The sequence below is a fragment of the Martes martes genome, assembly GCF_963455335.1.
Source record: "Martes martes genome assembly, chromosome: 7".
In the NCBI taxonomy this organism is placed as follows: Eukaryota; Metazoa; Chordata; class Mammalia; order Carnivora; family Mustelidae; genus Martes; species Martes martes.
The window spans coordinates 51067980-51091699 of record NC_137894.1 but is presented as its reverse complement, the minus strand read 5'-3'; the positions used below and the strand labels follow the sequence as shown (position 1 = coordinate 51091699).

Here is a 23720-nt window from a genome sequence, read left to right as displayed (position 1 = left end):
TGAACTTCTGTTTATTAAAGAGAAATTATGAGACTGGAAAATAAGCCAGTTAAATGGGAGAAAATATTTGGAATACATCTAACTGATTAAAGGCTTGTTTTCAGAACATATTTTTAAGCCTTTAAAGTAAAAAAAAATTCCCGATAGTTTAAAGTAGGCAAGACTCTTGAAAAGTTATTATTTAAAAAAGACTATATCCAAACATAACATGGGATGTGTTTGCCTAAATGTTTTTTTCAAAAAACTGACATAATCAAGGACTAACAAAAACAAAACAAAACAAAAAACACAGAATAATGAGGATGAGCACATACTACCCATGAGAATATACATTTGTGCAACCATTTTTTGAATACTCTTTGACATTATCTGTTATAGCTGAATATATGCATTTCCTGGAATCCAGAAATTTCATATATATACACAACATAAATTCTTGTAAGCATACACCAAGAGATATGTAGAATACTATTCATTGCAGCATTACTCATACTACCCCCAAACTGAATGTCCCAACAACAATAAGGTAGAAATGTGGTTATAATCATATAAAGGAATAATATATAGCAATAAAATTAAATGAATGACAGTTAGATGAAACATTACAGATAAATCTCACAAATTTAATTATGAGTTAAGGATTCCAGACACAAAATAGATGCTGCATGATTTCATTTATGCACATTTCAAAAACAAATTAAAAACATGGTGTTTGATTACAGGTAAGTAAAATTTTGAAAATTATCTCCTCTTTTGAACAAATACTGTTAAATCATCAAGAGAGAAAATCCCAGGGATGCCTGGGTGGCTCAGTTGGTTAAGCGGCTGCCTTCGGCTCAGGTCATGATCCCAGGGTCCTGGGATCGAGTCCCACATCAGGCTCCTTGCTCAGCGGGGAGCCTGCTTCTCCCTCTGCCTCTGCCTGCCTCTCTGTCTGCCTGTGCTCACTCTCTCTGACAAATAAATAAATAAAATCTTTAAAAAAATAAAATAAAGAGAGAAAATCCCAAATCCCCAAAGAGGCAAATTGATGGTAGAGATAGAAGTTACTGTGGAGAAAGTAGTATCAGGAAAGGTGACAATGAGGCTTCTGAGATGTGAGGCAATGTTCTTTTGCTCAGGTGGTGGTTAAGTGAATGTGCGGGTTTTTAGTAATTCAGAGAGCTGTACAATTACAATACGCATATTTTTAGGTACGAAGTTTTAAAATTTAAAAAAAAAAAAAGCTTCAACCCAGACCAAGTTTTAAAATTAAAAAAAAAAAAAAAAAAAAAAAAAGCTTCAAGCCTCTGCCAAACACCTCCACTGATCCTTTCTAAACAGTGAAAGCTGAAGTCTTTACAATAGCCCATAGATACATCACCTTGTTCTATTTCTACCATCTTGTCCTGCCCCTTTCCCCACTGCCATGCTGGCTGGCCCTTGTGCTCTTTCCCCAACATATTACCCTTTCTTCTGCCTCTGGTTCTTGTGATTGACTATCCTTTTTGCCAGAAATGCAATATCACCAGATAGCCATAGAATTTGTTCTCTCACTTCAAGACACTGTTTAAATGTTACCTTCTCAGGATGCCTGGGTGCTCAGTTGGTTAAACACCTGCCTTCAGCCTAGGTCATGATCTCAGGCTCCTGGGATTGAGTCCTGTGTCAGGTTCCTTGCTGAGCAGGGAGTCTGCTTCTCCCTCTATCCCTCCCTGCCTCATACTCTCTCTCTCTCTCTCTCTCTCAAATAAATAAATAAATAAATAAATCTTTTAAAAGGTAAAAAATGATAAATGTTACCTTCTCTATGAGGATTTCCTTACCACCCTAAAATCATGAAATCTCCCCATTCTAGTATTCCCTCCCCACTCCCTACTTTATTTTTTATCTATAATATTTCCTAATAATACTTTATAATTATCTTATTTATGTTACTTATTTTCTGCTTACCTCCAAAAGAAAATATGTACTGTGAAGACAGAAGTCCTAGGGTTGTTTCATACAATATCCCTGGGATCTTAAATATTGATCAGCATATGGCAAGTATTCAATAAATATTTGTGAAATAACAGAATGCCAATTAAATTTCTTGAGCTGCCAATTATTATTTCCAGCCTAAGATATAATTGACATATAATATTATATAAGTTTAAGGTGATAACATTATAACATGATGATTTGATACATGTGTATATTGTGAAATGATTACCACAATACAGTTAGTTAACACCTCTATCACCTAACTTCACATAATTACCTTTTTTTTTCTTTTGGTGGTGAGAACATTCAAAATCTACTTCCTTAGTGACTTTCAAGTATATAACACATAGTTGTTAACTATAATCACCACACCGTGCATTAGAACTTATATATCTATATTATATATAGATATACTATATATAGATATATAAGCTATAAGATATATATATCTGTTATATATATCTTATAGCTGGAATTTTGTACCCTTTGACCAACATCACCCCATTTCCTTCATCCCCTGGTCCCTGACAATCACCATTCTACCCCTTGTTCCCAAAAGTTTAAGCTGCCGATTCTTTCTGCTATACATAAAATGTACCTCAGATATCTGTGACAAACTACCCCAAGTACAGATATTTGATGGTCAAAGAATGATTTCTTCTTCTTCAAAATAGATAAAGGGAACCCAACGATAGAGCTCCCAGTTGTAGCTATCATGACTTAATTATTCCCCAAAAGCCTTCAACAATACATGGCTACTAGAGAAGAAAGGAAAGATAGACTCAACTTCTATAGATTCACTATTCCCTGTGGATATAAGAATAGAAAATTCAAAAATTATCTCTTTTGAAAAAATACTATCAAATCCTCAAGAGGATAAATCTCAAATCCCAAGAGGTCATGAGGCCAAAAAAAAAAAAAAAAATACATATATAACACCTTCATTTGGGCTTTCATTTTGACCATAAAAATGTGCTTTGAAACTAGAGAAAAAATACCTTGTACAGTTCACTCTTTGAAATCCATGAGAGATTACAAACTGGATCATCCAATTTCTTGGAACTCCTTTACATGCCTGTTGTTCTATGAAGTAATATTTTACGTCTGGTCTCTCACCCTCTTCTCAGCATTCACACAAGGAGTAAGTAGAAACTGTATAACATGTGAGCCACATGTGCTTGAATTTCTTGTGAAAATAATTCTATAGAAAGTGTTTTCTTATCTTTGAAAAAAATGAAAATATTTCATTAGAATGAAATGCTGACAAATAAATAAAGCCCCAAAATACTAATTTCCTTGTTTCCCTGTATTCTGGAGAATATTTTTCACTTAGTTTATATATCACTCTAAAAGATTAATAAAAAATACATACAAACGGCTTAGGATTTCTAGTGAAGATGTATGTTAACTGACAGTTTGCTGGAAGAGGATGTATTTTGAAGATTTTTATTGCTTGGTGGGTAAATATGGCAAATCTCTCTTTCCAAAGATATCTTCTCTCCCAAGCCCATATATTACTTTTCAGTTCCATTACACTAATGATCCCTGGTTTAATATGGATTCTTTTTGAAGTACAAAGTTTTCAGCATGTTGCATTTTACTGTTATTTTTGTTGTACATATAAGTTGTACCCTAAACTCTGGCATTGGACAATTACTATCCCCAGGAAATATTCTAAAACAAGAAGAGTAAGTATCAATAATGATTTGAAATAAATCCTATGTCAATGACCTTTCTGTAAATAAAACAATTTAACTGAAAATGCTGACATTGGGTCCTGAGTAAAGAGGACCACAAAAATGTCTAAAGACAAAAGGACAATACAGTGGAATATTAAAAAGTACAACATAGGAAATATAATAATATTTTAATAACATATTTGGTAACAAATGGTAACTACACTTAGCAAGGTGAGGATTGCAATATGTATAAAAGCGTTAAATCACTATATTGTACACCTGAAGTTAATATAACATTGTATGTCAACTACACTTCAAAATACTTCTTTTAAAAAGGTATTAGGGGACATGATTTCTCAAAAGCCCTGTGTGAATGAGCAAATTCTTTCTTTAAAAACATTAATGAACTGTTTTCAGAAAACCCAAAGACCCAAGGATTAGGCTGACCGAGCTTCTACAACCATATGCACAACCTCAGGGCAATGAGAATCTATAGTAGTCCTTCCAATCTAAACTCTGTCTCAAAGGTCAAATAAAAGGGTTAGCCATCTATGTGGTCTAACTTTTATATAAATTGGCCCAGGGCTTCTCTGACTCAAAGTCTTGGACTTCCACTTTGAAAAGGCTTCTTTGATTTATTAAATGTTCCTGATACAATGCAAAAATACTTCCAGGAGTGGAAAACAAAAATTCAGCAAAAATGTATTAAAAGTTTGTTAATCTCTGATTATAAGCTCCATAGTGCAAGATCTGTCATATTCACAGGTGCTTCTCTAGCGCTCAAAAGACCACTTAACACAATGAAGAAGCTTAATATTCTGAATGAAAATATTTCACTTCATATAAAAGGTCAGAGGAAACAGAACTAAGTTTCTATGTATTTTTTTTTCTTTTTTTAGAGAGAAATCACAAGTAGGCACATGTAGGCAGAGAGGCAGGCAGAGAGAGAGGGAGAAGCAGGCTCCCCACCGAGCAGAGAGCCCGATGTGGGGCTTGATCTCAGGACCCCGGTACCATGACCCAAGCCAAAGGCAGAGGCCTAACCCACTGAGCCACCCAGGCACCCCCTGAGTTTCAATTTAATAACAACTACATGGAATGGAAGTAGCCAGAGAGAGATGGAAGAAGCTCCTTGTTTCAGATTTGCCCAGATAAGAAAGGCCTAGATGGCACTTAGTGAAATGTAAAATGATACCAAAGGTCTATCTAAAAGAGAAAAAGAAACATGTGGAAAAGGGCAGTGGAGGAAAAAAACTGACTACGGAAATCTTCACAAAAACTTAAAACCTATTTTACCATTTTTCTTGCAGCTACCTTGACCATGGGTTGTACTGTACAAGTATAGGCACAATGAACATGGTCACAGTGACTCAGACTAGCTGCTTTCCCTCAGGTCAATTGCCATAATGGGCATTTCTAGTTCACATATGCACATGGAAGTCTATTAAAATAGCCAGAGCAATTTGGAGGCAAAGGTATAGGACTTTTTCTCATAGTGTACAGTGCATTCAGTTGTCTAAAAAGGAAAGGAAGCATTTTTTATACAAAACATTGATATGAATCCATAAAGTGGCATTAAAAAAAAAACATAAATCCCAGAATGATAGAGGTATTTTTTATTGTCACTTTAAAACACCATGAGTAACCTGGGGGAATTGAAAGTGAAAATGAGTGTCTGTTTATGTACTATCATTGTATTACATTTAGATAGATTCTTAAAGTGTCTTGATTTAGTTTTTTTAATTATTAAGTCAGTTATTAATCTTAAAAAATCAAGTACTCATAGATTGTTGAAAGAACTTCAAATGAACAGAAATGTAGTATTGATAGTGCAGGTAAATAGGTAAAAGAGTAGAAAACAAGTAATCTATCAGAATCACAAAGTGTGAATTGCTAGCATCTAGTCTAGCCTTCTTAGGAAGGGAAAAATTTGTCTCCAATTCATGTTTTCCTTCTTTTCTATTATTGTGACTTTTTAAAATAATATATGCTCATGGGCTAAGTCATGAAAGCCACAGTTTTGTTGTTTAAACAAAAGTCTGTTTACTACTTTTTCAAATAAAAGATAGAGAAATTCGTGTTTTTAGGAAGAATCAGCATACCCCATTAAGGTGCAATAATCAAGTCATCTCCCATGTCTTCCAGACCAATGAATGTGTCCAGTACGGAAACCACCAACTCCGTCAGCCACTTCATCCTCATGGGCTTCCCTTCAAGCCCAGAAATGCAGCTCCTCTACTTTGCGCTCTTCTCAGTAGTCTACACCCTGACTCTGATGGGGAATGCAGCCATTGTCTGTGCTGTGCGGTGGGACCGGCGTCTTCACACCCCCATGTACATCTTCTTGGGGAATTTCTCTCTCCTGGAAATATGTTATGTCACCACGACCGTCCCTAATATGTTGGCCAATTTCCTGTCCACAAGCAAGTCTATCTCCTTTGTGAGCTGTTTCACACAGTTCTACTTCTTCTTCTCGTTTGGGTGTGATGAGGGCTTCTTCCTTTGCATCATGGCCTTTGACAGGTACCTTGCTATCTGCCGTCCTCTATATTACCCATGCATCATGACTAAACAGCTGTATACTGGCCTTGCAATTTTTGGGTGGTCAGGTGGGTTCATCCCCTTCCCAACCCCAGTTGTTCTCATTTCACAGTTGCCTTACTGTGGCCCAAATATCATCAACCATTTTGTGTGTGATCCTGTCCCACTGATATTGCTGTCCTGTTCTGAAGACACCACCACCCAGTTCATTTACTCTACTTTCAATGCTGTTTTCATGATTGGCACCTTTCTCTTTATTCTTTGCTCCTATGCTCTGGTGATTGTGGCTGTGCTACAGATGCCTTCAGCAGCAAGCAAACATAAGGCTTTCTCCACATGTGCCTCTCATTTGGCAGTTGTCACCCTGTTTTATGGCTCCATCATGGTGATGTATGTTAGTCCTGGATCACGACACCCAGTGCAAGTGCAGAAAATTATAACCTTATTTTATTCTGTGATAACACCCTTCTGCAATCCTCTAATATATAGCCTCAGGAACAAGGAGATGAAGATTGCTCTGAGGAGAATCTTTAAGACTGAACACGGTACTCATAAAATCTAAGCGATAGTTGAATTCCATCTCTCAAGTGCAACTTACCTTAATAAAACTGAGTAATATATTTGTCTACAAATTCATTAAGTTTTTTTTTACTTTTAAATTCATTAAGTTTTATTAAGAAAATACTATAATAAAGACCCTTTTTTTAATTTTTTAATTTTTTTATAAACATATAATGTATTATTAGCCCCAGGGGTATAGGTATGTGAATTGCCAGGTTTACACAATGAAGACCCATTATTATTTCAAATACCACTCACCACAAGATGCAGTAGTTTTATTTAAGAATACGTTTCAGCAATGGATTCAATTTTGTTTTGAAGTTAATATCAAGTAAGTGAAATTTTAGTATCTAAGCCCCTTAGTCTCTCTATTTGTAATTCAATCTCTAAAAAGAAGACAGAAGTCTATTTTACATTTCTAAATTGAAGCAACTGGCAAACATGTAATAGAGATCATAGATCATTTTGGGCATTAACGCCGTATGCCAGTAATTCTCCACTGAGACATACTGACTGATAAAGAAGATTCAAATTTGAAGGAAGTCTACCTTGTCAGAGTGCAACATATGTCTTTAAGGAAACAGACTACTGCTCACTTTGGCAGCACATATACTAAGGAAACAGACTAATAGCCTTAACTGGATAGTAATGATTTTTCAGAGTATACAAGACAAGGATTAGGAATTTAAAGTGTATTATCTACCTAGAATATAGGTAAATAATAGCTAAACACAAGGTCTAGGACATTACTCAGGGCATAATTCACCTTGGGATAAATCCAGGTAAACAATAGCTTCTGGTACCATCTGTGGTTTTAATGTTAGCACTGTGTGACTTATTTAATAGCATAAGGATCCTTAAAACTATTTTGACAAGCTTCACACTTGTCAGAATGGCTAAAATCAAAAACAAAAGAAACGAGTTTGGGCAAGGATATGAGAAAAAGAAACACTCATGCACTATTGCTGGGAATACAAACTGGCACAGACACTGCTGAAAATAGTATGGAGGTTCTCAAAAAATTAAAGATAGAATTACCATATGATCCAGTAATTCCAATACTAGGTATTTACCCAAAGAAAATGAAATCTCTAATTGGAAATGATATATGCACCCCTAGGTTCACTGCAGCATTATTTACAAGAGCCAAGATATGGAAGCAATCCAAGTGTCCATCCATAGGTGAATGGATAAAAGGATGTGGTATACATATACACAATGGAATATTGCTCAGTTACCAAAAAAAAAAAAAAAAAGAATGAAATCTTGCTGTTTGCAACAACATGGATGGATCTAGAGAGTATAATGTTAACTAAAATAAGTCAGTCAGAGAAAGACAAATACCATATTATTTCACTCACAGGTGAAATTTAAGAAACAAAACAAATGAACAAAGAAAAATAACATCGACAACGAAAAGATTCTTAAATATAGAGAACTGGTGGTTGCCAAAGGACAAGTAAGTGAGGAGATGTGTAAAATAGGTGAAGGGGATTAAGAGTACATTTATCATGTACTGATGTGTACATGATAATGATAATGATAACACATTATCATGTACTGAGTCATGTATAGTATCATGTACTGAGTCATGTATAGAACTGTTGAATCACTATACTAGATACCTGAAACTACTATAACACTTTATGTTAACTATGCTCAAATTTCTTTTTCAGTATATTTAACTAGGGACCTTTCTTAGTGAGTTTTTATGACATATTACAAAGATAAACCAATATGATATTGACCCATCAATATTTTCCTGTTTAGCCTTTTGAATTTATGTAAGTATCTCTATTTTCACTTTTTTTAAAATTTTTATTGTGTTATGTTAGTCACCATACAATACATCATTAGTTTTTGATGTAGTGTTCCATGATTCACTGTTTATGTATAATACCCAGTGCTCTATGCAGTACGTGCGCTCCTTAATACCCACCACCAGGGTCACCCATCCCCTCATTCCCCTCCCCTCTAAAACCCTCAAGTTGTTTCTCAGAGTCCACAGTTTCTCATGGTTCATTTCCCCCTCTGATTTCCCCCACTTCACTTTTCCTTTCCTTTCCTTCTCCTGATGTCCTCCGTGTTATTCCTTATGTTCACTTTTTTTTTTTAAGATTTTATTTATTTGACAGAGATCACAAGTAGGGAGTGAAGCAGGCAGAGAGAGTGGAGGAAGCAGGCTCCCCGCTGAGCAGAAAATACGATGCGGGGCTCCATCCCAGGACCCTGGGATCATGACCTGAGCCGAAGGCAGAGGCTTTAACCCACTGAGCCACCCAGGCGCCCCCTCCTTATGTTCACTTTAAAGGTTAACACAACTTCCGTATTTCTGCTCTGTACCGTTAGTCAATTTTATTTTTAATTGTTTTTAATTTTATTTTGTTTTTAAGATTTTATTTATTTATTTGAGAGAGAGAGAGAGAGCAGGAGCAGGAGGGAGGGGCAGTGGAAGAGGGAGAAGCAAATTCCCCACTGAGCTGGGAGCACAATGAAGGACTAGATCCCAGGACCCTGAGATCATGACCTGACCTAAAGCCAGATGCTTAACCAAAGCCACCCAGGTTTCCCTAAGTTTTTTTTTAATTCCAATATAGTTAATATACAGTGTTATATTAGTTTCAGGTATACAATATAGTGATTCAACAATAGTATACATTACTCAAGTGTTCATCATAATACTGGAATTTAAAAGAAAAATAAATATTTAAAAACAAGTATTTCTATATAATATTTAATTAACATTGTTGCTTTAATTATGATTTTCATTTTATTCTGTTGCCACTTTTTTAAAAACATAACTCTCCAAAATACGATTAAGAAAAATTATTATATAATATTAAACATAATTTATAAAATCTAAATTCGTAGACTTCAGGAAGTCATTTGCTCCAAAAGTGATGTAAAACAGCAGTTGGATTTCACTTCATAAAGAACCTGGATTGAGAATATTTGTTGAGCTTGAAAGGCGGGATTTCTGAGTTCTGGAAAAGTAGCTGTCTTTATTCTACTTCACGTAAGAAACAAATTAAATAGCTGATAAGAAAAAAATTAAATAGCTGAACTGCCTGAAAACTACTTTATGTTGGAAGAAAATATAAACCATTTGTAACTTTGCCCAAACCAACTTCAATGACAGGTTTGAAGTACTAATAATTTTAACACTGATTTTCATCTGTGGAGTTTAAGGAATGTCCACACCAATGGACTCATCTTTCTTAATTACGTAAGTATTAAGAGTGAGTGAATCTTCTTTTTTAAAGATGTATTTATTTGAGAGAGAGTGAGCACGGTGGGGGTGGTGGAGGAAGGGGCAGAAGGAGAAGGAGAGAGAGAATCTCAAGCAGACTCCTTGTTGAGTGTGGAGCCTGACCAGGGCTTGATCCCATGACCCAAGATCATGACTTCAGAGGAAATCTACAGTCAGACGCCTAACTGACTGAGCCACAAATACTCCAAATTAGTGATTCTTAATAAAATATTGTGTTGATTTTTATGAAAGTGTACAGTGCCTATATTTTTAGTTGTCTTCAAGTTAATTATTAATCAAATTTTTCTCACCCATATTAATTTTGCTGCCACTAGATAGAACTGCAAATTATTTGGTACATTAAGAAGAATTTCCTTAAGATACAGACCATTTTAACTGTAACAACATCTCTTCCTTAGTTCATACCTATGATTTCATGGTGGAAGTGAAGTGAGCTTTCATAAACCAGCTAACAAAGAAGCAAAAGAACCTAGGCTTGGTTCACAAATGGATTGTTTGAATATATACTTCTTCAAGGAAAAAATGTACTATGGCTACATTAGGGGTGGAGCAAATTCTCATAAAGCAAAATGCTGAAAGAAATACACTTAATTGTCCACTTTTATATCGTAGGAGAAACAGCCTGCTACACAAGATGAGTTTATGCATGACTAGTGATTATAGCAAAGAGTTTCACGGCTTGTTCAGGGACCCAGAAGGAAAGAGATAGGAAAATCAGGGTCAAGGAAGTTTGAAAAGGCAGCATATGACTAGGCCTATGAGAATGAGCAAGAAGTATGCAAATCTTTGTGCCTCAAATCAATGCCCATCAGAGAGGGTCCTCCACAGTGGAGGCATTCAACAACCAGGTAAAAAGAACGAGTAATCCAGGAAATGTCAGGCAGCTCTGATGTCTTTCACCTCAGTGCTTACACAAGGTGCCCATAAAGTGAGTGGTAGGAATAGCAGCTATACATAAGCCACAAAATATGGACCTTCTCTTACTAAGGCTAGTAAAGCCACTGAGCTAGTGAGGATGCAGCCTCAGTCAGGGACCATGCTGAATCCTCAATATGGCACCATCCTTTAAGGAAACTAAGCCGCAAAAGGTAACAAATTGATTACATTCAAATTATTTTCATTATTTGTCCTTTCTATGATGGATTTTTTTTCCTGGATGTGGGTTTGATTTCCTTTCCGAAGAACCTGTCTGCACCATCCTTATGCTAATGCAATAACTGATTTACTAATATGGGTCACTGCATAATATTATCACTCCACAAAGTAAAACAGGCACACGATCATGAAATTCACAGGTCCTACCAGATACTGCACCATATGGAAGCAGTTACTTGATTGAATACAGGAATGCAATATTAAAGGATAACCCAGCTGAGTGGCTGTCTTTGGCTCACGTCATGATCTCAAGGTCCTGGGATCAAGTCCTTCATCAGGCTCCTTGCTCAGCAGGGAGACTGCTTCTCCCTCTGCCTGCAATTGTCCCTGCTTGTGCTCTTTTTCTCTGACCAATAAATAAATAAAATCTTTTTTTTATTAAGTTCAGTTTATTTTATCCAATATTAAATTTTTTATGTTCAGTTAACTACCATATAGCATGTCATTAGTTTTTGATGTACTGTTCAATGATTCATTAGTTGTGCGTAACACCCAGCATTCATCACAACTTTTTTTAAAAATTAAAAAAATAAAATAATAAAAAATAAAATAAAATAAATAAAATAATAAAATAAAATATATAAATAAAATAAATTAAATAAAATTTAAAAATAAAAATAAATAAATAACCAGGGTTCCTCAACCTAAGCACTACTGACATTACAGGCTAAATAATTCTTTGCTATGGGGAGCTGTCCTTTGCAATGCAGAGCAGTGTCCCTGACCCACACACACCTTTTACCTACTGGTATGACAGGTGTGACAACCAACAATGTGTCTGGATAGTGTCAAATATCCCCTGATAGGCGGGGGGAACTGTCTCCATTTGAGAATCCTGGGATAAACAAAGATATCAGTTTGTGGTTATACATTGAATTTGGGACTCTGTCCTACAAAAAGTACTAAACATATTTAAGCAGTGCCAATAAAAAGGGCTTCACCCTCAGCAAGTAAAATTATAACAGTCTAAGAACAAAAATGTAGAAGTTAGTTTGACTCCCCATAATTTCCAGTGATTCACTTGCAGAATTTGTTCTTGCTGCCTCTACAAACTTAAGTCCTGACAAATAAATCATGGATTACCAGGATGGGAGACGAAGAAGCTTCTATGAGGGGACCAAGAATGGGTCCCATTAAACCTGAAGCTATGACTGCTTCTACTTGGAACTCTTTTCTTGGTGGACCAATAGAGAAAGGATTCACTACACCAGTCAGTGTAATCTATTCTGCTTCAAAATAGGGATGGGGGGAGTGTGTTGGGAATTGAGAGAATTAACTGGGGTTTCTTTTGGTGCTTCCAGGCCCAGTTACATCACTGAACAAGAAAATGCAACATATGCAGACAGGCAAGGGCAAAACAAGCCAAAACAACCAAAGCTTAGGAATTCTGAGACAAAGATCTAAGTGATCCCAATAGGCAAACAACTTAGACTATCTGCTCATCAAAGATGAGAGACATCGAAAGTGGGTGGTGGAAGACGGAGATGAATCTGTGATGGCTATTCGTTAACCATTCTGCATGAAGTCATCTTTGTAGATTGTACTGTATTATATTTTTACAGACTGTAGGTTATTTACACACACACACAAACACACAGAGAGAGAGAGAGAGAGAGCATAAGCACAAGCAGAAGGAGGAGAGGGAGAAGCAGGCTCCCCACGGAGCAGGGAGCCCAATGTGGGGCTTGATCCCAGCACCCTGGGATCATGACCTGAGCCAAAAGCAGCCATTTAACTGACTGAACCACTCAGGTACCCCAACAGATGCTTAACTATAAAGAACAAACTGGGTTGTTGGAGGGATGGGGGGGGGGCTAGATGGGTGATGGGTATGAAGGAGGGTGCTTGTGATGAACACTGGATTTTTAAGTGATGAATCACTAAGTTCTATTCCTAAAACCAATATACTATATGTTAACTAATTGGAATTTAGATTAAAACTTGAAACCACAAAGAAATATGCATAACAATCACCTCTTTATCTTTTTAAAATACAGATTCTGCTCAGTAGGTAGAGAATGGGGCATAAGATGAACATTTCTGAGAGGTTCCCAGGTGATACTGCTGCTACTGGTCTATAGATTATAATTCAAGTAGCAAATATCTAATCATGACTACCTAAAATGTCAGAAGAGACAAGTTCCTGAATATGAATGCCTAAGAAGTCAGAATTTGGAAAATAAATGAAGGTAATAAGAGGTTTCCCAATTTACATTTATAATATTTTTGTTTTGTCTCAAATATCGAGTATTGGTGAAAATATCTTCATTTATTCACTTATTCATTTTCAACGTGTACTTTGTTGGGCACCTGCCATGTATTAGGATATTTCTTATGCATTAGAGATACAGTGGTGAGCTAAGCTGAACCTGAAACACTCTTATACAGCTTAGTATAGTATAAATATTCTACTATAAATTCTAAATATATATAGAGAGAAGCAGATAAATAAACATCAAATTGAAGATTCTCAGTCTCATCTAAGTCCACTCAGATGTCACTATTCAAGTTTAGCATCCCAGTCTGTTTTAATTATATGTGACTGCATAATTATACCAAAATTTAGTGATTTAGAACAACCCAAACTATGTATTATCTCTTATAAAACCGCATTTACTGAACTCCGCTTGAAATTCCTTCCTCCACACAGTGTTGGCACAGGCTGTAGCTATCTGGAGACGTGATTACACCTGGAATTGCCTAAAAAGATCACTTAAATAGCTGCTAGTTGGTGCTGGTTGTTGGCTGGAAGCTCAGCTGATTCTGTAAACTAGAGCTTCTTGGTTCTGCCCCCCAGAAGTTCCAAGAGGCAAGAGCAGAAGCTACACAGCATCATTTCCCTTGTATTCTACTGATCAATATAGCTCAAAAGACCAGTTTACATATAAAGGGAGGAGAAGATACCACCTCTTGATAGGTAAATGGCAAGGTCACTTTCTAAAGAGGATTTAAGATAGTTATATTCTTTGGGACATATTTGGAAACATGATCAACCATACCGTCCACTCTCTGATCTTGACCAAGTACATCCCTCCCACATGTAAAATATATTCAACTTCTCCCCCAAAAGGCTCACTTCATTATGGTGGCAGACATTAGTCCAGAATCTTGTCATTTAAAATAATGCATGAAGTTCCTGGGTACAGTGATCTGACAAGATAACCGCAATATCCACTCCTGTTTAAAAGAAAGGAATTCCTTTCTTCTTTTTCTCCCTACCTTTATGAATAATCCATCTGTAAAGCCACCTGGTCTAGCAGAGTATAGTGGGTGTTCATGGTAGAGAATAAACCTGCATAATCCAGGAGTGTCAAGGTCCAAGTGGGTTGAAGAGAGTGGAGAGGGATGGGGTAACTGGGCATGCAATTTTAGGAAGTGATAAAGTTAGAAAAGTGTTCGGTAGACTGGACAGAGAGATACAATGGTATACAGAGGGATTATCACGTACATTAATAAATCAAGTATAATAAATTAGACTACTCACTGTCAGAAAAGGTACAACAAATACAGAAAGAATAAAAACTAGAATGAACCCTGTAGTGTTAGTCGGAATTGAAAGTACCAGTATAAATTCATGGTTTTCAATATACATGGATAAATACAGAAATAAATCTGCCACTGAGAGTTCGTAGCACAGTGATGTGCAAACGTCAATGAGCATACCTACTGTGTTCCATTAAAAGGATCCAGGACTCTTTGAGAAAATAGCTGATTCCAGAGCTAGGAAACAGAAAGCACAAGATGAGCTTGGAGCATCTTCTCTGCACCAAAAAGCAAGGAAGTATTTAAAGATTTGCATGTGCCTACCAAAAGGACTTGAATGAGTTCTTGTCAAATAAATCAGAGGCAACTTGGCAACAGATTTATAACTATTCAATGAAATAGGGAACTGTGAATGCTTACAAATAAATAAATGAAAAAACTGAAAGTATTATGAGGTATTTACTAAGTTTCAAAGTACCTACTCACAATCTGCTTACTAATAAAAAACAGATAGACTTACTTTACAGTGAGCAGAGTGGGCTGGCAGACAACACTTTAATCAAAGTAAAAATTACTATAAATGGGATGACAGAATGCAATAGATGAAAGTGGTATCTATTTCTGTCAAAGATATCTAACCAGAATTTAATCCTGAAGTATATAAAACAAACCCTGATTGAAGAACACTGTACAAAATAACTGGCCTATTAAATGTTCACAAACATTCAGGAAAAGATCCAAGAACCTAGCCCTACGGAAGAGAAACTAAAGACACATGACAAATGTGGCCACCATGAAGGTATGCCATACAGATCTCCAAGAAAAAAAAAAATACTGATCTGCTATGAGGAAAGTAGAAAGCTGATAGTCTCCAGCATTAGTACACTTATGATTCACCACAGCTTTTTTTTTTTTTAATTTATTTGAGAGTGAGAGAGCATGAGTGTGGGGAGGGGCAGAGGGACAAAAAGACTCCCCACTTACCACAGAGTTGGAAGTGGGGCTCAATCCCAAGACCCTGAGATCATGACCTGAGCTGAAGGCAGATGCTTAACTGAATGAACTACCCAGGTGCCCCTCACCGCAGCATTTAAACAAAGGCCATGTTCTTCCCACAGGTGGTCCCCAGCTAAAGACGGGGTGAAGGTGCCAGGCCTGAGCCAATGAAGGAAATCTTTGAGCCACATTTCCCCCACAGAACTAGCTAAGACTTTCTCAGAGCTGCTTCACAGTCTGAGGTTCCTCTTCACCAATCCTCCTCCTTCCTTCCCTCTTCCTTTCTTAGGTGTCTATTCTAGCATCTCAGTTTAAAAGCTTTCCCTGGCTGTGCCTCCTGCCTCTCCCCTTTATTTTTCACAGATGTTCCTTCAGTAAACCTCATATACCTCTAACTCTGTTAGAGGTATCTACTACTTCCCAAAGAGCCCAAATGACACTACAACTAAATGCACTGAATAATTCTGAACTGGGTTATTTGTTGTTGTTGTTGTTGTTTCATGTCCTTTATTTCCATCAAAACCCTTAGCTTTGTCAGCCTTTTAAATTTTAGTGATATCAGTATTTTGTTGTGATTTTATTTATTTATTATTTTTTGTTTGCTTATTTGTTTGCTTTCCTACTGAAATTGAATGTCTCTTCATCAGATAACTAACTGGCCATTTCAGTTTCACAAAGGTTTTTTTTTTTTAATTTTCTGTTAAATTAAAATTTTTTATTGGAGAAGGGAGTTGGGAGAAATCGGAGGGGGAGACGAACCATGAGAGACTGTGAACTCTGAGGAATTAACTGAGGGATTTGGAGGGGAAAGGGGCGGGAGGCCGGGTGAGCCCGGCGGTGGGCATTGTGGAGGGACACGTATTGCATGGAGCACCGGGTGCGGTGCACAAACAATGAATTCTGGAACACTGAAAAGAAATTAAAAAAAATAAATAAATAGATTTGATGAAGTTCAGGAATGTTCCCTCTATCCCTATACCTTGAAGCGTTTTAATCAGGAATGGATGCTGGATTTTGTCAAATGCTTTTTCTGCATCTATTGAGAGGACCATGTGGTTCTTCTCTCTTCTCTTATTGATTTGTTCTATCACATTGATTGATTTGTGAATGTTGAACCATCCTTGTAACCCAGGGATGAATCCTACCTGGTCATGGTGGATAATCTTTTCAATGTGCTGTTGGATCCTGATTGATTTGTGAATGTTGAACCATCCTTGTAACCCAGGGATGAATCCTACCTGGTCATGGTGGATAATCTTTTCAATGTGCTGTTGGATCCTGTTTGCTAGGATCTTGTTGAGAATCTTAGCATCCATATTCATCAGGGATATTGGTCTGAAATTCTCCTTTTTGGTGTGGTCTTTGCCTGGTTTGGGGATCAGGGTAATGCTGGCTTCATAAAAAGAGTCTGGAAGTTTTCCTTCTGCTTCAATTTTTTGAAACAGCTTCAGGAGAATAGGTGTTATTTCTTCTTTGAAAGTTTGGTAGAATTCCCCAGAGAATCCGTCAGGTCCTGGGCTCTTGTTTTTTGGGAGGTTTTTGATCACTTGAACTGGGTTATTTTTGCATACACACAGACACGCACACGCACACACAAACACACACACACATATTGACAAAACTATAATGAAGTTCTGAAGATTAAATGGTAGTGATGAATCCATGCTAATTTCTTGAGTTGATGATTGTATTGGGTCACATGGGAGAATACTCTTATTTCTTAGAAAGGCACATTAAAGTATTTGGGGATGATGGTTTAGGGGCGGAAAAGCCTTTTGTACTGTACTCTCAAGTTTTCTATAACTTTGTGATTGTTTCAAAATGTAAAAAATGGAATCAGAAGACAAAAGGAAGTCCATTAGCCATAGTAATTCTGAAATCCACATGAGAACATGGCACCAATTCCTTCTTTTCCAAGGTGTTAAAAACTGAATGCATTCCCCAAGACTTATATGTTGAAGCCCTCACCTCCAATGTGACTATATTTGAAATGTGGCCTATAATAATGTAATTAAGGTTAAATGAGGTGAATTCAATGGAAGAGGAAGAGACACCAAGAATGTATACACACAGAGAAAAGACCATGTGGAGACACAGTGAGAAAGCAGCCAAGGAGAGAGTCCTCAGGAGAGAGCAAACTTGCCAACACCTTGCTCTTGAGCTGCTAGACTCTAGAACTATGAGAAAATACATTTCTATTGTTTAAGCCACCCAGTCTTTATCTCTTATATCAGCTGCAGCTGATAACAGAGCAGGGAAAGGAATGTTCATTGATTTAATTCTCAGGTTTGCTTTTTATTTTTTAAAGATTTATTTATTCATTTGAGAGAGAGAGACACACACACACACAGAGAGAGAGAGAGAGCATGCATGCAGATGGGCAGAGGGAGAGGGAGAGAGAAACTCCAAGCAGACTCTGCATTGAGCACATAGCCTACGGTGGGGTTTGATCTCACAATCCTGAGATCACAACCTGAACTGGAACCAACAGTGAGAATCTTATCTGCCTGTGCCACTCAGGTGCCCCTCAGGTTTGCTTTTTAGGAATTTTTCTCTATGGCTGTTGGCTCCAGGCTCCACCCTCTGAGTCATTTTCTGTTGCCATTAGAAATGATCTGGGTTTGTACTAGAGTAGCTTTCTTAGCCTGTTTCCCACTCATCAAAGTGTGGAGGCACAGAAGTCTCTTTTAAATTTGAATTGTCTCTGTTTTAGTCCAGACTGGTGGTATTACTGCCAACCAACATCCTAACTTACTTGCAAGAGACTAGTAATACTTTGAACTCAATTTTATAATCCTGAAATTGACACAGTGAAATTTGACATCTAATTTACAGCAAGATCAGCACTGTGGCTAACAGAAATAAGATAATGGCTGTCATGGAAGCTCTCCACTTCACTGACCATGACTTGAACTAAGATTTTAAAGATCTGACCTTGTCATTTCCTTTCTACCAATGCTCCAGTACACTCAGAGAAAGCCACCCAAACCACAGTTCTTATGGTCATCATTGCTGCCATAACAGGAAAGTTCATCAGCCGCTTGTTTGATCAAGACACTTAATTTCAACAATAATTGACAACTTATTTTTTATAGTTTTCTGACCTTTTTATTTTTCATAAAAGCTTTATCAAAATATAATTCATGTACCAAAAAAATACCTTTTTGAAGTGCACAATTCAGTGGTTTTAGGATATTCAGAGCTGTGCAACCATTATCACTAATTTTAGAACATTTTTGTCAGCACACAATGAAACCCTGTACCCTCCAGCAGCTACTCTCCGTTCCCCTCTTCCTCTATCTTCTGACAATCACTAATCTACTCTCTGTCTTTTTGACTGGCTTCTTTAACTTAGTATAATATTTTCAAGATTAGTGTGATATTTTCAAAAGTAGTAAAATATTTTCAAGACTCATCCATATTGTACATGGATCAGTACTTCATTACCTTTTATTACCAAACAATACTCCATTGTATGGACATGCCACAACATTTTACTTATCCATGGGTCAGTTGTTTCACTTTTTGGGTATTATGAATAATGCTGCCATGAAATCTCTTGTACAAGTTTTTGTGTGGATGCATATCTTTTTTTTTAAACTTTTTATTTTAAACTTTTTATTTTTTAAACTTTATTTTAAACTTTTTTAAAAACTTTTTTTATTTTTTTAAACTTTTTTTTAAACTTTTTAAACTTTTTATTTAAATATTTTCAATTATTTTGGATGGGGAGGAGGAGTTATGCTGGTGAGGTGGGAGACTCTAAGCTTGTCTCCCACCCTCAAACACAGCTAGAGAGTTATCAAATCATTCTGCGGTCAGAGAGAAAAAATCAATTGGAGGTCAGAGACAAACGTCCTGCAGGCCTATAAGAAGAAAAGTGACCACACTTTTGGAAGGTAGGAGGTGTGGAGACTTGAATTGGGGTAAATACAACTGTGGATATGATGGCAGGGAGGGAGCCTGCTTACAGAGGCTACCACAAAGTATTATAAGAAGCAGAGCACAAAATCTGAGCTTTAGACATCCGCTACCAGGGTGACGTGCCTGGCTTCGAGGTGGTTAGGTGGTGAAGTGGGGCAGAATCCCAGGAGTGACAGGGTGGTCTGAGGATCCCCTGGGTCACACAAGAACAGGTGCCACCTAAGTGCTGCACTGTTCCCAGGCAGAGGAGTGCAGTAGCCAGCTGAGAACAACAACTGCTGGTGCCAGCTTTCTGCTCTATATTGCCATAAACTGTGAACTGCCCTGCAACTGTGTCACCGCTTTCCTGGACAGCTGGCCAGCAGGAAAGGCAAAGCAAGACCCTTTCCCAGAAGAACAGTGTGGGTCTGCGCTCTGGGAGTCCCTAAAATTTGGCATTTTGAAATTCAGTTGCACACCCTAAATAAAAGAGCTCAGACACAGGCAGGGTGAAGGCAGGGTTCTGACAGAAACTGGGGAAACAAGAGGAGTGATTGGCTGCTCTTCTGTGAAAGCTCACTGAAGAATGAGGGCACGGACTTTTCAGCTCCCAGGCTAGGAAGCCGAGATTTATCCCACCCATCAGCGCCAAAAAACCTTCAGGGAGCTAAGCAGTGCCACCTAGTGGAGACTGGAGCCGCTTACACCAAACCCTGACCCTCTGCATCCTGGGGACACATTTCCACCAGGGCCAGCTAGAGAATCAGCACAACATGACCCTCCCCCAGAAGACCAGCACAAAAAACTCACTCATACCAAGTTTATTGATCCTAGAGGGCCGCAAAGTTTCAGCTCTAGGGGAAAATAGTATCTAGCCTCCTTTGTACTTTTATTTGTATTATTTTTTCAATTCCTTTTATTTTTTATTATTTTTATAATTTATACATATTTTTTATATTTTTTACTTTATTTTCAATTTACTTCATTTTATTTTTTTATTTTTGGATCTAGATTTTTTTTTTTAAGATTTTATTCATTCATTTGAGAGAGAACACAAGCAGTGGAACTGCAAAGGGAGAGGGAGAAGCTGGCTCCCCACTGAGTAGGGAGCCCTATGCAGAGCTCTGACCCCAAAACAGTGGGATCACAACCTGAGTTGAAAGCAGACGTTTAACCAACTGAGCCACCCAGGCGCCTGAATCTAGACTCTTAAAAAACAGACCAAAACACACTCAGGATCCAGTTGTTTTTGCTTGTTTTGTTTTGTTTTTTCCTTTGTTTTTGTTCTTTTGGGACTTTTTTTTTCTTTCTTCTTTTCTTTGCTGGACAAAATGGTGAAATGGAGAAATTCACCCCAAAAAAAAGAACAGGAAATAGAACCCATAGCCAGGCACTTAACCAATACAGACATAAGTAAGATGTCTGAACTAGAATTTAAAACATTTATAAGGATAACATTTTGAGAAACTGACAAACTGTTTTCCACATTGGCTTACAACAAAGCACATTTTCATGTTCTTATTGATTATCTGCATATCTTCATTAGAAAACTGTATACTTATTTCACCCATCCCCCTCCTAAAACCCTCTGTTTGTTTCCCAGAGTCCATAATCTCTCATGGTTTGTCTTCCACTTCGATTTCTCCGCCTTTTATTTTTCCCTTCTCCCAATGTCCTCCATGCTATTCCTATGTTCCACAAATAAGTGAAACCATATGATAATTGACTTTCTCTATTTGATTTATTTCACTTAGCATAATCTCCTCCAGTCCCATCTATGTTGATGCAAAAATTGGGTATTTATCCCTTCTGATGGCTGAGTAATACTCCATTGTATATATGAACCACATCTTCTTTATCCATTCATTGATTGAAGGGCATCTTGGCTCTTTCCACAGTTTGGTAACTGTGGCCATTGCTGCAATGAACATTGGGGTACACATGGCCCTTCTTTTCAATACATCTGTATCTTTGGGGTAAATACCCAGTAAGTGCAATCGCAGGGTCATAAGGTAGCTCTATTTTTAATTTTCTGAAGAACCTCCACACTGTTTTCCAAAGTGGCTACACCAATTTGCATTTCCACCAACAGTGTAAGAGGTTCGCCTTTCCCCACAACTTCTCCAACATTAGTCGTTTCTTACCTTGTTCATTTTTGCCATTCTAACTGGTATAAAGTGGTATCTCAATGTGGTTTTGATTTGAATTTCCCTCATGGCTAATGATGATGAAGACTTTTTCATGTGTCTGTTAGCCGTTTGTACGTCTTCTTTGGAGAAGTGTCTAGTCATGTCTTCTGCCCATTTTTTGACTTTGTTTAAAAAACCTTGGGTATAGTTTTAACAATGTAAACATAAAATTAAACCATCAAAATATCAAAATATATACTTTACTAAGTTTTTGGTTGCTTAAAAAATAAGCATCTTAATGTAATATTAATGTTTGGAAGATCCCATTGAACTAGGTGGTATAAGTTTGGAGTTTAACATGTATTTTTAAAGAACAGTAAAAGTTTGGGGGCATTTTTTTTTACCCAGATGTTTTCTCATGTGTGCTGCTATGAAATTTTTGTGGTGAAATAAGAAGATTTCAACCCCCCCAAAAAAGAAAACTCTATATTTAATTTTTTGACAACTTTTAAATTGGGCCTTTTATTGTTGATTTATAAAATTTTGTTGTATGTTCTGAATATAAGTCCCTTATCAGATATATGATTTGCAAATATTTTGTCCTTATGGGTTGTATTTTCACTTTCTCAATGGTACCCTTTGAAACATAAAAAATTTCCATTTTGAGTAAGTACAGTCTATTTTCTATCTTGTCTCTTATGCTTTTGGTATTATAAGAAAACATTATATAATCAAATAATGCCTAGGGAGATATATACATTTATGAATTTTTCTGAGTTTTATAGTACTAATATTGTTTTCAGGTGCAATCCATTTTGAGTTAATTTTTTTATAATGCGAGATTGTGTATATGAACTTCATTCCTTTCCATGTAAATACCCAGTTATCCCAGCACAATTTACTGAAAATAACTTAAGTATTACGTCATTAAATACTAGATTACGGGGCACCTGGGTGGCTCAGTGGGTTAAAGCCTCTGTCTTCGGCTCACATCATGATCCCAGGGTCTTGGGATCAAGCCCCACATCGGGCTCTCTGCTCTGCGGGGAGCCTGCTTCTTCCTCTCTCTCTGCCTGCCTCTCTGCCTACTTGTGATCTCTGTCTGTCAAATAAGTAAATAAAATCGTTAAATAAATAAATAAATACTAGATTACTAGATTACTAAGGATTACTAGAATCCCACTAGAATAGACAAGTTAGTAAGCATTGTGTTGAAGCCACAAAATAAGATCACAGTAGTCCCAAACTACCATTTTTGAGGATCTGTTTTCCAGAATCATTCCTGGCACCAACTTCTGTATCAGAAAGGTCCAGTCAACAGATACAAAGTATTCTAACATAGCAAACTGAATGTAAAAAAAGAGATCACTAAAGTAATAAACAACGTCAAACAAAACAAAAAGGAAAAAAGCTCAAAATCGAATAACCCAGATGCCACCGTTAGTTCTGGGACAACAAAGGGGGAAAGTTGGAATCATTAAAAACCTAAAAGCTTAGAGATCAGGCCCTATGAAGCTGAAAATCAGATTCTCAGGGAAGGACACCAGCCATCTGATGCTGTGCTAATGTCACTAAGGGAGAGCACTGATGCTATTTATGCCAATATGTAAGAAAAACATCAGTTTTACTAATATGGTAGAACTCCACATCCACATAGTGTTTTCTTCCACCCCCTGTAGTTTCTAGTAAACTATCCACTTCTTGTTTGTCCAATCCAATTAGCATGATGTAATTGATATAGTGGGCTAGTGTGATGTTCTGCAGAATGTCTACCACTCAAGGTCTTACTGGACTATCACAGCAGGTGGTTGGATTAACATAGACTTGTTGCCTATTCCGAGTGAGTAGGAATTATTTCTGATTCTTTTTTTTCTGATAACATGGGAAAGAGCACAATTGTCAATCAATGTCTACATATCATGTACTTAGACTATGTTAAGCTGCTCTTGAAAAATACATCTGGCAGGGCGCCTGGGTGGTTCAGTTGTTAAGCATCTGACTTCAGCTCAGGTCATGATCCCAGGGTCATGGGATCAAGCC

The 23720-nt window shown here is 37.1% G+C and overlaps 1 protein-coding gene across 1 annotated transcript; it reads left to right on the top strand.

The window, feature by feature from the left end:
- Nucleotides 1-5775: 5775 nt before the first annotated feature.
- On the top strand, nt 5776-6744 carry LOC308346785 (olfactory receptor 11H6-like; the record flags this gene model as incomplete). Its single annotated transcript, XM_080809827.1, has 1 exon — nt 5776-6744. The coding sequence occupies one exon, from the start codon at nt 5776-5778 to the stop codon at nt 6742-6744; it is 969 nt and encodes a 322-aa protein (XP_080665953.1).
- Nucleotides 6745-23720: the final 16976 nt, after the last annotated feature.